The sequence below is a fragment of the Zonotrichia leucophrys genome, chromosome 10 (genome assembly GCF_028769735.1).
Source record: "Zonotrichia leucophrys gambelii isolate GWCS_2022_RI chromosome 10, RI_Zleu_2.0, whole genome shotgun sequence".
Classification (NCBI taxonomy): Eukaryota; Metazoa; Chordata; class Aves; order Passeriformes; family Passerellidae; genus Zonotrichia; species Zonotrichia leucophrys.
In genome coordinates this window covers 19,391,016-19,404,895 of record NC_088180.1, presented here as the reverse complement: position 1 = coordinate 19,404,895, position 13,880 = coordinate 19,391,016, and the positions used below count along the sequence as shown (strand labels likewise).

Sequence of the window (13,880 nt, the reverse complement as noted above, 5' to 3'; positions counted from 1 at the left end):
CGGCTTCCCCTCACTTTTCTTCCCAGGTTTTTATCCCCCTTTTTCCCAGTTTTCTTCCCTCTTTTCCCAGAGGAGGTGACACCTGGGCACCTTGAAACCCTTCCCATCCCTGTGGGATCGATCCCTGGATTCACTCCAGGGAAATTTTGGGGGGGAAAATCCCAATATCCATCCCAACATTTTAGGGGAGCTACATCCAGAATTCTTCCTAGGATTTTGGGAGCAGATCCCAAGACCCATCCCAGAATTCTGGGGAGCAGATCCAAGGATCCATGCCAGCATTTTGGGAGGGTAATCCCAGGATCCATCACAACCCCTATTCCAGGTGGGCATTCCCAGCTGGCACAGCGCTGATTCCCGGCTGGAATTCCTGGCTGGCACAGCCAATTGCAGGTAGGAATCCCCGGCTGGCACAGCTGATTCCAGATCAGAATTCCGGGCTGGCACAGCTGATTCCAGGTTGCAATTCCAGGTTGGCACAGCTGGTTCCAGGCTGGAATTCCCGGCTGGCACAGCTGATTCCAGGTAGAATTCCCGGCTGGAATCCACTTTTTAAAGGGTGGCACAGCCTAGAGGGGATGCCCCATTCCCGTCCTTTCGTGTTGCACCTCATCCCAGGATTCCAGGTGGGAATTCCCGGCTGGCACAGCCCCGATTCCAGGCTGGAATTCACGACTGGCACAGCCGATTCCAGGTTGGAATTCACGACTGGCACAGCTGATTCCAGATCAGAATTCCAGGCTGGCACAGCTGGTTCCAGGTTACAATTCCAGGTTGGCACAGCTGGTTCCAGGCTGGAATTCCCGACTGGCACAGCTGATTCCAGGTAGAATTCCCGGCTGGAATCCACTTCCTAAAGGGTGGCACAGCCTAGAGGGGGCTGCCCCCATTCCCGTCCTTTCGTGCTGCACCTCATCCCAGGATTCCAGGTGGGAATTCCCGGCTGGCACAGCCCCGATTCCAGGCTGGAATTCCCGGCTGGCACAGCTGATTCCAGGCTGGAATTCTTGGCTGGCACAGCCCCGATCCCAGGTCGCAATTCCAGGTTGGCACAGCTGGTTCCAGGCTGGAATTACTGACTGGCACAGCTGATTCCAGACCGGAATTCCCGGCTGGCACAGCTGATTCCAGGTAGAATTCCCGGCTGGAATCCACTTCCTAAAGGGTGGCACAGCCTAGAGGGGGCTGCCCCCATTCCCATCCTTTCGTGCTGCACCTCATCCCAGGATTCCAGGTGGGAATTCCCGGCTGGCACAGCCCCGATTCCAGGCTGGAATTCACGACTGGCACAGCTGATTCCGGGCTGGAATTCCCGGCTGGCACAGCCCCGATTCCAGGCTGGAATTCACGACTGGCACAGCTGATTCCAGATCAGAATTCCAGGCTGGCACAGCTGGTTCCAGGTTACAATTCCAGGTTGGCACAGCTGGTTCCAGGCTGGAATTCGCGGCTGGCACAGCCGATTCGGGGCTGGAATTCCCACCTGGAATCCGCTCCCTAAAGGGTGTCCCGGCTGGAAAGGGCCGTCCCCATCGCCATCCTTCCCCTCCTCCCCGTTCCCCGGTCCCTCCCACTCCCTCCCAGCGCTCTCCCGCTGTCAGGGAGCCGGGAAAAGTTTGGGATAAGGGTCGGGATCTGGGCTCGGAGCTCCCAGTCCCGCCGATGCTCGGCAGCGGGGATTGCGGCAGCCGGCGATTCCATGGATATTCCCAGCGGGATTCTCCTGGCCTGCTCCCTCTGCCTCCTGCCCGGTGAGTGCCCATCCCAATCCCCCCCCCCAAAAAAACCGGGAATGCCTTGGGAAAAGCGCCGGAGAATCCTTCAGGCGGCTCTTGGAAAAGTTTTGCCGGGAGCGGGAGGGAGCTGGAGGCTGCTGGAAAGGGATGGAGATCCCGGAATTCCATGGAAATTCCCGATCCCTCCTCGGCCTTGCAGCGGGATTAATCGGGATAATCCCAAAGGATGGGATGCATGGGGGAAGGAAAGCTCCCTTTTCCCGAAATCCGGCTTTTTTTGGGGTTTGTCCCGTTGGAGAACGGGGAAAGCTCGGGGTTAAATTTAGGAGAGGCTTTAGGCGGAGTTTAATTCCAGGAGCGGATCCTGCGGCTTCTCCCGTTCTGCCCCGGGGGGCTGGGATGGATTTTTTTCCTGCTTTTTCCCGGGGTTTTTCCTTGGGAAAAGCGACTCCCCATTCCTGCTTTAATCCCATCTGGAACCCACCCGCGCCGGGAGCCGCCAAAGCGGGAGGGAAACTGGGGGAAAATCGGGAAAAAATCGGGAAAAAATCGGGAAAAAAAGCGCTTTTCCCCACTGCCAGGAGCTCGGCCACCGGCTCGCGCCTCCTCCAGCTGCAAACATTCCCAAACTTCCTGCTGGAAAACGCGCCAGCCTGCTCGGGGGTTTTTATGGGATTGGCGCTTTTTTGGGATTTATTTTTCCCTTTCTGCCGCGGGATCCTTTCAAGGGAGCCGCGGCCGAGCTGCTTTTCCTGAAATAATTGGATCCATGTGTGGACGGAGGCATGGATGTGGCTCCGGAATGGGATGTTGGAAAAATCCTGGGATTTGCCGGATTCCCGGGAAATTCCCCCATGGAAACGGTGCTGGTCTGTAAAGGGGGGATCGTGGAAGGGGGATTTGGGAATTCTGCCTTGGGATGTGTGGAAACGATCCCTGAATTTGCCCTCTGGCATGAAACATTCCTTGATTTTCTCTCTTCTTTCCCAGTTTTTTTTTTCCCCTCTATCCATGGATTTTTCTGGCCGCGAATTTTCCCTCAGGGATTTCCATTCTGTCCCTGGATGTTTCTGGATCCAGGGATTTTGTGGGAATTCCGGAAGCACAAGGTCCTGCTGTAGCAAAGCCCCTCCGGAGCTTTGGGAAACAATTTTTGGGAGAGCAGGAATGGGGTTTTTTTTTGGGAAACAATTTTGTGGGAAGGCAGGAATGTTCCAGGATGACTGAGCTTCTGTTCATCCCCAGCATTCCCGGCCTTCCCATCCAAATCCCAGGATTTTCCCCGAAGCCAATGACAGGCTCTGGGAGCTGGCAGCATTCCCTTGGATTCCCAGGAATTCAAGCCCACCCTGCTGCTTCCCAGAGATACTTTCCCAAAATTTCTTTATCCTTTAGAAAATTTTCCCTTAAAAATTTCCTTTAGAAAGGAATTCCACCCTGAACTTGGGCAGTGCTGGAAGCCAGAGGAAAAACCTGGATTTTCCTGACAGTCCAAGAAAAATTGGGATTTTCTTCTGGAGGAATCAGAAAACTTTGGGGCAAAGGCAGCAAAATCCAGCCCCAAATTTTCATGGAAGCAGAACCAGGGTTGGGAATCATGGGAATGCTTCCAGGCACTTCCCAGAGTTCTTTTTTCCAGCTGGGAATCCCAAATGATTCAGGCAGGGCAATTTTCCCCTTTTCTCCCCATTTTTTTCAAATTTTCTTCCCAGTTTTTCCAATTTCCCCCCCCACCCCTCCCCATTTTTTCCCCTTCTATTCCCATTTCTCTGCCACAATTTTTCCAATTTTTTCACCCAGTTTTCCCCCCTTCTCCCTCCCTCTTTTTCTCCCTTTTCCCCTTATCTCTCCCAGTTTTTCCCCATTTTTTTCCTGGTGCTGGGGCCTTTGGAATCATCCCCATCCCAGAAATTTCCCTTCCAGGACTTCTTTCTATCCTGATTTTTACCCTGGCAGGAAAGGTGGATTTTATTCCCATCCTTCTTTCCCAAAGATTTTCTTGTTTCCCGGTATTTTCCTTGACAAGAATCAAAAGTTTGGGTGCTCCAGGAGCTCCAGAGAAAAGGAGGAATTTGAGGTTTCCTGCCCTCAGAATTCCAAGGAAAACCTGGAGCTTTTGGTCACTTCTTTGGGATCAAAGGGGGGAATTTTCAGATTTTCCTGATTCCCAGCAAGAAAATCTCTCTGGCTCCCAAATCTCCTGGATAACCTCTCCTAAAATTCCCATTCCAGCCGGAGCCAGTTGGAATATTCCCAATATTTCTTTTATTCCTTTCTTTTTGTCAGAGTTTTGAGGTTCCACCCATTGCTTGGAATCTTCTCTCCCAGATTTTTTGCTTCCCTGGGATTGGGATTCCCGGATCCCCTCCCTGTTTTCCCAGAGATTTCCCATTTCATGGAATATTTCTGTTCATTTATTCTGGTTCCTTTTCCAGAGTTTTACCCTAAACCATGGAATGGGATTCTCCAGTTTATCCCGGTGTTCCCATTCCCAAAAATCCTCAGCTTGGGGGTGTGCAGTGCAAAATCCAGGAAAATTAAGAGGAAAATCCATCCCATCCTCTCCAACACTTCCTCTGCATCCAGATGCTTCCAGATCTTGGAATTTCTTCCTGAGAATCCAAAGTTCCCAAAATTCCCTCTGATTCCGGGGTGCTCTGATGCCCTTCCCCCTTTTCCCTTTCCCATCATTCCATGGCCAATCCCAGCTTCCCTCTCTCCCGAGGTTTTCATTTCTTTGGGATGTGAAATGAGGTCAACGCTCCACAAAATATCTTGGCTCTCATCCCCGCATCCCGGTTTTTTGGTTTTTTTTTTTTTTTTTTTTATCCCGGGTTTTATTATCCTGGCTTTCTAGAATTTCTTTCCAGATCATTTGGAAGCTCCTTCTCCTCGGAATCCGGGGCCGGATTCCTCCATTCCGTGCTCCAGGAGCGAGTTTGTTCCTAGGATTCCAAGCATTCCCTTTTTCTCCGACATTCCTGCCTATCCAAACATTCCCATCCTGCATTTTTCCACCTGGGAAGCGGCAGTGCCGAATTTTCCTGCTGACAGCTCCTTATGTCCTGAGAAATTCCAAACTGAGCATCCTGTCCCTGTCCTGGAGGGGCATTCCAAGGTTTTTCTTGGAATGAAGCATCCAGCAGGATCCAGGGAATCCAGTCTGGGATATCCTGGTTATCCATGTCCATCCTGCTGCTCTATCCTGGAATTTGGGCCGTGTCCCTCTGTTCCCATGGATAGCATCTCCAGCATTCCCAAGATTCCCACTCCTGGGGCAATTCCTGATTTCCCGATTTCCCACCTGGATCTGGCTCCTGGCACAGGGAGGAGCTGTCAGAGAATTCCCCAAATTTTCCTCCAGGGACAGGAAATTTCTCTGGAATTTGTCCCCTGTGGGCACCAGAATCCCGGGATGGGGATGCCGTGGATCCTGCTCCTGCTGCTCTGTGGGAAGCAGCATTTTCCAGAGGGAAAGGACCAATCCCAAAAATCGCCCTGTCCCAGCTGGAATTCCATCCTTAGGGATATCCCCCTCTGGATCTGCCTCTCCTCACACAGGGAATGGGAATCCCAGGTTTGGATCCTTGGGAAAACCCTCGTGAATGGCCAGGATCCCTTTTCCATGGATCCCATCCCCTGATCCCCATGGAAGTGGCTGAATCCGTGGATTCCAGAGGGAGGAGCTCCTTTCTCCTTCCCCTTCCCAACCTGGCTCCAGAGAATTCCCAGGATGAGCTGTTGAGGGCTGGGAATGGGCTGAATTCCCGGAATTCTGAATCCTAAATGAGTTCCAAGCTCCATCCCCAGGGCTGGATATTGCCTGGGAACTCCAGGATGGAGAATGGAATTTTGGGAATCTGCAGATGAGGTGGGGCTGGAATGCTTTGGAATTCCCATCCTGGCTGGGATGGCAATGGGATCAACCCATCCCAGAATCTTCAAAAATTCGGGAGCAGCTTTCCCAGGATGGGAGAGGTTGGAAGCGCCTCTGGAATTGTTGAATCCAACCCCAAGTGGGAGCACCCGGAGCAGGGCTGGGATTGGAATAATTCCTTTCCGAGATTTCGGAATTCCGAGTTCATCCGTGTGGAATTGGTGTTTTCCAGCTTTTTGGCTGACGGATCCTTCCCCTTTTTTCCCCCCAGGATTTGGGAATTCCTTCAACATCGACACCAAGAGGCCCCAGATCATCGCGGGATCCAGGGAATCTTTTTTTGGATACACGGTGCAGCAGCACGACATCGGCGGCAAGAAATGGTGAGTGGGCTCTGGAAAACCGGGAATTCCAGCGGGAATTTCATCGGGAATTACACCAAATCTCCTTCAGAATTCCCAGGAATTGCTGGGCCAGGATGAGGTTGCTCTGGAGGTGCTGAATGGAGGAAAGGTTTTCCTTAAAAAAAGGGGAATTTTGGGTGGGATAAGGGAATATTGGGAATTTGGGAAGGAGGTGTCCTGGCTGGATCACGATTCCTTGGAGTCCCTCAGGGCTGGGATCCCATCTGGAATTTGGGTCCAAGCCATCCTGGTTTTTACTGTTTGCATGGAGGAGCCAGAGCCTGGAGAATTGATCCATTGGGAATGTGGGATGAGCCTGGGATTGGCTCAGGTTTGGGATTTGGGAGTGGGTTTGGCTGATCCCAAGGATGATCCAGGGCCAATCCTGGGGCCAATCCCAGGGCTGATCCCAGTGGAATCTCAAGGATGAATCCAGGGCAGACCCCACGGGATCCCAGGGATAAATCCAAAGATGATCCCAGGGGATCCCACCCCAATGTTGGCAGAGACCTTTGGTGCATTCCAGGAGCACATCCGGATGCTCCAAAGCCTGAGGAATTCCCTGGAATTCAGGATCTGCCCCTCGGGTGGATGAATCCAGGTTTAATCTCCCATAATTAAAGCAGTGGATACTCCTGGAATTCCGAAATCCAACCTTTGCCACCTTTGGAAAACCCTCCCGTGTCCTGAGCCTGAGATTCCCATTCCACAGAATTTTGGGAAGTCGGGGTCTCTCTTTCCATGGCTCCCACCCTGTTTTCCACCAGGACTGGGAGTTTTTCCCATTGGAATTCTGCATCCTATGGAAGGGCTGATGCCTTGGGATGAAAGTTGGGAGTTCAGTGTTCCCTGGGATTCTGAGGGAAATTGCTGGAAAATCCCATTTTTGGGAATATTCTCATCCCAGTTGTATCCATAGGAGCTGTTTTAGCTCCATCCCAGCTGAGGGGCTGCAATTCCCGGGATTTTGGGATCTCTTATCCCATTTTTCCATGCCACCACCACTGGTGGGGTGCCCAAGGGCTGAATTCCCTGGAAACTGGGAATTTTTTCCTGCTTTCCCACCAAAGACCATCCCTGGCTTCTTTTCCCAACTTTTCCTGCCAACATCCGCAGGATCCACCTCTAGTTTTCCCTCCTGTTGGTTCCTCTGCTTGGAAAAATGGAATTTTTCCAGAGGGATCCTATGGATGGACGCGGACACAAAAACTCGGGACAGCGCTGCTGGAATCTGCAATTGAGAGGGAAAAAAATTCCAAAGGAAAAATGCGGACACAGTGAAAAATGGAGAAATGTGGGAGCAACCAGAAACCTCTGGAATAAAAACCGTGGATGTGCAGAGGGAGCTGGATCAGAATTCCAGGAGCTGGATCAGAATTCCAGGAGCTGGAAGGAAAGGGAATGTCCTGAAACCCCAATTCCTGCAGAGCATCTTCCAATCCCATCCCGAGGAATTCCACAAAATCCACTGGAATACAGCAGAGACTCCGGGGTTCTCTCAGAATCCCGGCCATGGATGTGCTGGGATCCAGCTGCCAAATTCCAAGCGCGGAATCCGAGGATTTTGGCACCTCTCCTTCAGTCTGAGCCTTTTAATGCTGCTTTTGGCTGCCGGGAATTGTTTGGGAACGGATTCCAAGAATTCTGTGTTTATGTTTTTTTTCCATATATTTCTAAAGGAGGATTGGAGCGGCTCCAAACAGGTTGGATTTTCCAGGTATTTTTGGAAGTCGGGAATTTTCTCCTTTTCCAGACTTTTCAAGGAACCACCCAGACTCATGGAAGTGCATCCCAGAGAGTGGAAAATCCACGAGGAAAATCCGCGAGGAAAAAATTCGGGTTATTAAACTCTGGAGGGGGAAAAAATTCCACTTGGATATTTAAGGCTGGAAAAGCTCATCCATGTGGGATTTGATTTTGATTTTGCTCCGGCATTTTCCAGAGCAGTGTGGGGTTTTCAGACCTCCTTTTCCACACTTTTTCCATCTTTTCCATGGAGCTGGAGGTGCCTGGAAAAGATGGAAAAGATGACAGCAGGTGCCTGGAATTCATCCCAAAAACCACCGGAGCTCCATGGAATGGCAGGGAAAGGAAGACCTGGAATTATGGAGCATTCCCACTGTCCAAACTGGGGTTTTTTGGGAAAAATGGGAATTCCCTGTGCTGCTGGGACGAAATGACCTGTGAGGAATTTTGGGATAAAGAGAAGGAATTCCTGGGAGGATGAAAAGAGTTTTGGAGGGTTCGAATCCCAAGTCCCGGCATGGTGGACGCTGTGGATGGATTCCTTTGGGAATAATGAGCAGAATTCCCACAAATGGGATGTGTATCCCTTAAAACTTGGAAGCTGTCATGGGAATGGGAGCTCTTGGATGTTTGGGGCAAGCACAGCCTGGAATCTCGTGGAATTTTGGGAAGAATCTTCCTGGAGGTTCAAGAGCAGGGAAAAAGGGGAAAAAAATTCCTTTCATCTTTCATCTCCCACTTCCAAGTGTTTGTCCAGGATGCTTCCCACCATTCCAGGAGCTGTGGCTGGGAGCATCCCAGAGCTCCTTTTCCAAGGAATCCTGGAGAGGGACACTCGGAGCTGATTCCTGGAATTTTTGGGTTGCTGGATGCTCCTGGGGAGCTTTCCCTATCCCAACCTCGTATCCCACCTATCCAAAGGGAGGTTCTGATCCCAAAACTCCTCCCTGGGAGCATCCCAAAGTTCCTTTTCCGAGGAATCTTGGAGAGGGGCACAGACATGACGGGGACAGGCAGCGATGACAAATCCAGACCCCAAATCCCAGAAAACAGCGGAAAACGGGAGCAAAGGCAGCACAAGGAACTCTGGAATACCGTGGGCAGCAGGAATGCCACATTCCCATTTTTCCCCATCCCAGAAAACAGCGGAAAACGGGAGCAAAGGCAGCACAAGGAACTCTGGAATACCGTGGGCAGCAGGAATGCCACATTCCCATTTTTCCCCAGTGTTTTTCCCCCATTTTTTGGGATGTTAAGGAGATGTTTCCAGTCGAGGCCTCTCCGTGTTTTCGGCTCAGCCGGGATTTTCCATGGAACCGTGCTGGGATCTGTATCCACAGGGTCCTGTGGGATCTCCAGCTTCCCTCTGGAGATTCCCGAGAAAACTGGGAATTTCCCAGGTGGCTTTTCCCCATCTCCCACTCCCACCCCAAACAAACCCTTTTCTTTCAGAACCACTGTCGATTCCCAGATTTTTTTGCCTCCCCATCCTTGGAATGTTCAAATCCAGCTCAGAGCACCCTCTGGAAGTGGGGCTGGAATGACCCAAACCATTCCATGATTTTATTGAAAACAAGGCCAAAAGAGGGAAAATCCCCCCAAAAAAACAGGGAATGGGGTGGGATCTGCCGCAGATCCTGCATCCCAGGGTGGGAGGGAGAGCCGGGAGCAGACATTATGGAATTCTCTGCGCTTCCACCAAAATATTCCAAGCGCTCCCGCGGCGGCCAAGCCATGGGAGAATCCCAGCCAAGAAAACCTCTGGCTGGAGCTGGAAAACAGAAACCCCTGGAAGTGTTTTTCCAGATCAGCACAATTCTGGCTTTCAGTCCCGCCAGAAGATTTTTCCCTCTTTTTTTTTTTTTTTTTTTTTTTCCCCTCCTCCTTTTCCCTTCGGCCGGACCGGGATTGTCCAGGATCAGGGCCTGGAGCTCAGGGCTGGAATGGGATGAGCTTTAATGTTTTTTCCCACCCAAACCATTCCAGAATTCCTGGATTTTGCTGGTTTGGAGCCTTTCCCAGCCTGCAGGCATGGACACATCCCATTCCCAGCCTGGCCGGAAAATTGGGAATCAGGACCCAGCACTGGGCTTTGCTTGGAGAGCAATATCCTGGGGTATTCCTGCTTTTTCTCTCCTGATTTTTTTCGGGATGAAAGTTAAAAATCCATCCTCAGACAGCTTGGAGCAGTCAGAGCTTTTCCCACTTAATCCCTGTTGGGTTTTTTCCCCTTTGTTTTCTCCGGGAGCAGGGAACGGAGAGGGAGGCGAGGCAGGAATTGTTTGGTTCTGATTTTCTTTCAAAGCCTCGTTTTTTGGCCAAGTTGTGATGCAGGAGCCGCTTCCCTCTTGGGAATCCAGGGAAAAATCGGGAGATTTGGGATGATCCCAGGATGTGTGGAGGGGGAAATCTTGAAAAAAAACCAGGAATGTCTCCCTTCTACAGCAGGATGCTCCGGTTTTCTTGGGATGAGCTGGATCATTTGGATATTTTTGGGAATTTGGGACAACCCACCCAAATCCCTGATTTTTTTTTGTTGGGTTTTTTTTTTGTTTTTGTTGTTTTTTGGGGGTTTTTTGTTGGTTTTTTGGGTTTTTTTTTTTTTTTTTTTTTTTTTTTTTTTTTTTTTTGTTTTTTTTTTTTTTTTTTTTGTGTGTTTTTTTTTTTGTTTGTTTGTTTTTTGCTTTTTTTTGTTTTTTTTTTTGTTTTTTGTTTTTTGTTTTTTTTGGTTTTTTTTTGTTTTTTTTTTGTTTTTATGGAAGGAAAAATCCAGGATTTCTAGCCCAAATTTCCAAGTAAAGGAAGAGTGGAGCAGCATCCCTAAAAACACCTTCCAAACAGCTGGAAAAGCCTTTTCCCCGAGCTGCCAAGTTTCCATGAGGATTTGACAGCTCCAGCTGATTAATCATTCCCATTGAACCAAAAAGGGAAAACAATTCCATTGTTTTTTGGGAGACAAAAATTCCGGCTTCAGGAGCTCCGCAGCTGCTCCTCATTCATGGCAAAACCTGGGAATGTTTGGGTTTCTTTTGGGTCTGCTTCGTCATCCCAAAGGGATGATCCGACCCCAAACCCGCTGGTTTTTTGGGAATGTTGATTAATGCATGGTGTGATCACATTAATTTGGGAATAGTAATTCATGGAAAAGTCTCCAAGAGGATTCCCTGCAGGATGGGGGGCACATCAAGCTGGAGCTGCTCCCAGAAGTTCATGAAGTTCCATGTACCTGAAATTCTTTGGGAATTGGGAATTACACCAGGAGATGCTTGTTTTCCATGGAGCCTCCACCTTTATTCCTCCTCATCCTCAAGGTTTTCCTGTTCCCCTTCCTGATTTTCCATCTTTTCCATCCTCTCCACCAAAGGAGAGTGTGGGAGAGCCTGAGGAAAATGAGCAAATTCCTGAAAAATCCCAGATTTTCCTGGATGCTGTTGAGGACAGCTCCAGCTGGAGATGATTTTCCCGCGGTGAATTCCCACATTAAGCCGTAATTCAGGAAGTGTTTCCATGAGAATCCTTGGATTCAGGAGCTTTTCCTTGGGGGGGGCGATTCCGGTTCGGGATAAAAGAATGGGATGTTTGTCTTTGGAGCGGCAGCATTTTTAAGGAATGACAATTCCTGGTCTAACAGGGAACATCTGTGCCGGTGGCTTTTCCAGCTGCTGGGAAGGGCCCTGTGGAACAAAAGAGCTCCTGTTTATCTGGAGATCCAGACTGGGACGGTTGCATCCATAGGATTTTTTTTTGGGAAGCTAAAAAATAAATAATAAAAAAATCCCATTTATTATATTGCCATCGACTCATAGCGACGAGGATTTTTGGGATAGCCTGGAATGAAGGGATGGATTCCTTAGCTCCTGCACTCTTCCTGCTTTTGGGTTGCTGTGGTCAAGAAAAAGTGGGAAAAATGTTTGGGTGTCCCAAAAATATCTCAGCTGGGAATTGGTGTCCTTGCTGTGGAATGGGATTTAGCAGCTCCCTTCTTTTGGAGAGCAGGAAAATTCCCAATGTCCACTGGAGATCCCAAAGTTCGGAGCAACTCCAGCCCGGGGCAAATTCCCTTCTCCAGGGTTTTCCTGGGGAAAATTCCTTCCCTCCACTGGAGATCCCAATGTTCATCTCCCAGTGCCCGTAACAACCCCAGCTTGGAGTGAATTCCCTTTTCCAGGGTTTTCCCTGGGAAAATTCCTTCCCAATTCCCTCACCCACCACTGGAGATCCCAATGTTCAGCTCAGGGCTGTTCATAACAATCCCAGCTTGGAGCAAATCCCCTTTTTCAGGGTTTTCTGGGGAAAAAATTCCTTGTGGATGGCAGTGGGATTTGCTGGAAGCGCTCCACCAGCTCCTTGTTATTCCTTCTGGTTCTGCTGGAATCCTGCATCCATATCCATGTTCTGGGAATGGAGCGGGAGGTGTCTCCATATCCATGTCCTGGAGATGTTCTGGGAATGGAGCAGGAGGTGTCCCTGCCCACGGAAGGTGTTGGGATGAGATGATCCCTAAGGTTCCCTTCCATCCCAAACCATTCCATGACCCTGTGGAAAGGCTCCTCCATAGGCAGTGGAGAGAAGGGACAATCCATAGTTATTCCGAGGGATTTGGTGCCACCCTGGAGCAGCTTCCAGATGGGTTTGGATCCCTCCCTCCCCTCCAGGAATCCATTCCTTGCATCTGATGGGAATGAATTCCATAATTCCAGGTGGCAGAGTCACATTCCCGACTTTTTGCTGCTCCAAAGGGAAGAGAAGGAGAAGCTTTCCTTCCACTGAAGCTGAGGCGCTCTGCTGCCGCTCCCAAACCCGGGAATTGTGGCTGAGGGGATTTTTCCCAGGGAATTCCCGTTGTCCTGGTGCTGACGGATCCGTGTTTTCCCGCAGGCTGGTGGTGGGAGCTCCGTACGAATCCAACGGGCAGCAGAAAACCGGAGACGTCTACAAGTGTCCGGTGCTGAGTGACGACCACGGAAACTGCACCAAGCTCAACCTGGGTAGGGCGTTCCAGTCCCAGACATCCCAAATTATCCCTGGAAAATGGGATATTGGGAAGGGATTCCTACCCCGGGAAGGTGGAATTCCCAGAGAAGCCCCATGATCCATGGAAGTGTCCAAGGCTGGGTTGGATGGGGCTTGGAGCACCCTGGGATGGTGGATGGGCTTTAAATTCCCAAATTATTCCATGATTCCCAGTTTGCTTCCCAAAGGGAAGCTCTGGCTCACGGGGATCTGAGTTTTCCAGAGGAATGGTTGGATCAGGATTTGGGACACAGCTCAGTGACCAATCCCGTTTGGGACTGACAGGGCTGCCCGAGGGGCTGTTCCCAATTTCTGGAAAAAACAGGGATTCCCTGGGAATCCAGGATGAGGAGCTGAGCCCTCCGAAGGATTTCCTCCTCTCCAGCTCCCAGCCTGGAAAAATTTCTGGAAATTCCTGAAAATTTCTGGAAAAAACAGGGATTCCCAAAAAAAATTTTCCTTCCTTGGTTGTTCATCTAGGAAAAAAACCCCAGTTTTCCCAACTTTTTTCTCACCTTCCAAAAAAACCCCCAAAACCTTGAGGGAAATTCCTCTCCGGCACACAATTCCCAGTTCCTCCAGAGATTCCGGGGGGCATTTGGGATTTCCTGGGGGTGTCCCTGATGGCAGCCTCTCTCCCAAGGGCGGGTGACGCTGTCCAACGTGTCGGAGCGCAAGGACAACATGCGCCTGGGCCTGAGCCTGGCCACCAACCCCAGGGACAGCAGCTTCCTGGTGAGCAGCATTCCCGGGAATGTGGGCTGGGAATTCGGGAATGTGGGCCAGGAACGTGGGGCAGGACAGGGAGGTGTTGGGACGTTCCTCTTGGTGGGGTTTTTTAATGGAGTGGAGTGAGATTTAGAGGGGTTTATTGATGAAATATAATGAAATATAATGAAATATAATAAAATATAATAAAATATAAAAACACAATATAATAAGATATAATAGAATAAAATAAATTCAAAGTAATTAAAATAAAATGAAATTAAATTAAGAGGAAAAAAATGAAATTAAAATTAAAATGTGTTTTATATAATAAAATAAAATAATTTATAATAATTAAAATTATTTATAATAATTAAAATATTTTATATAATAAAG

At 49.7% G+C, this 13,880-nt stretch overlaps 1 protein-coding gene across 3 annotated transcripts in view; it reads left to right on the top strand.

Annotated features, from left to right (window-relative positions):
• Window positions 1-679: 679 nt before the first annotated feature.
• The window catches only part of ITGA11 (integrin subunit alpha 11), a 49,493-nt gene continuing 36,292 nt past the window's right edge, over window positions 680-13,880 (top strand). The window contains exons 1-5 of one of the 3 annotated variants that reach the window (XM_064722081.1): window positions 680-694; window positions 1,437-1,751; window positions 5,885-5,996; window positions 12,642-12,751; window positions 13,420-13,511. In XM_064722081.1, coding sequence (XP_064578151.1) covers window positions 1,700-1,751; window positions 5,885-5,996; window positions 12,642-12,751; window positions 13,420-13,511 — 366 coding nt within the window. In that variant the 5' untranslated portion in view covers window positions 680-694; window positions 1,437-1,699. Of the gene's footprint in view, window positions 695-796; window positions 998-1,436; window positions 1,752-5,884; window positions 5,997-12,641; window positions 12,752-13,419; window positions 13,512-13,880 lie in introns of those variants that run through there. The other 2 variants (XM_064722080.1, XM_064722082.1) reach the window with 2 other exon arrangements.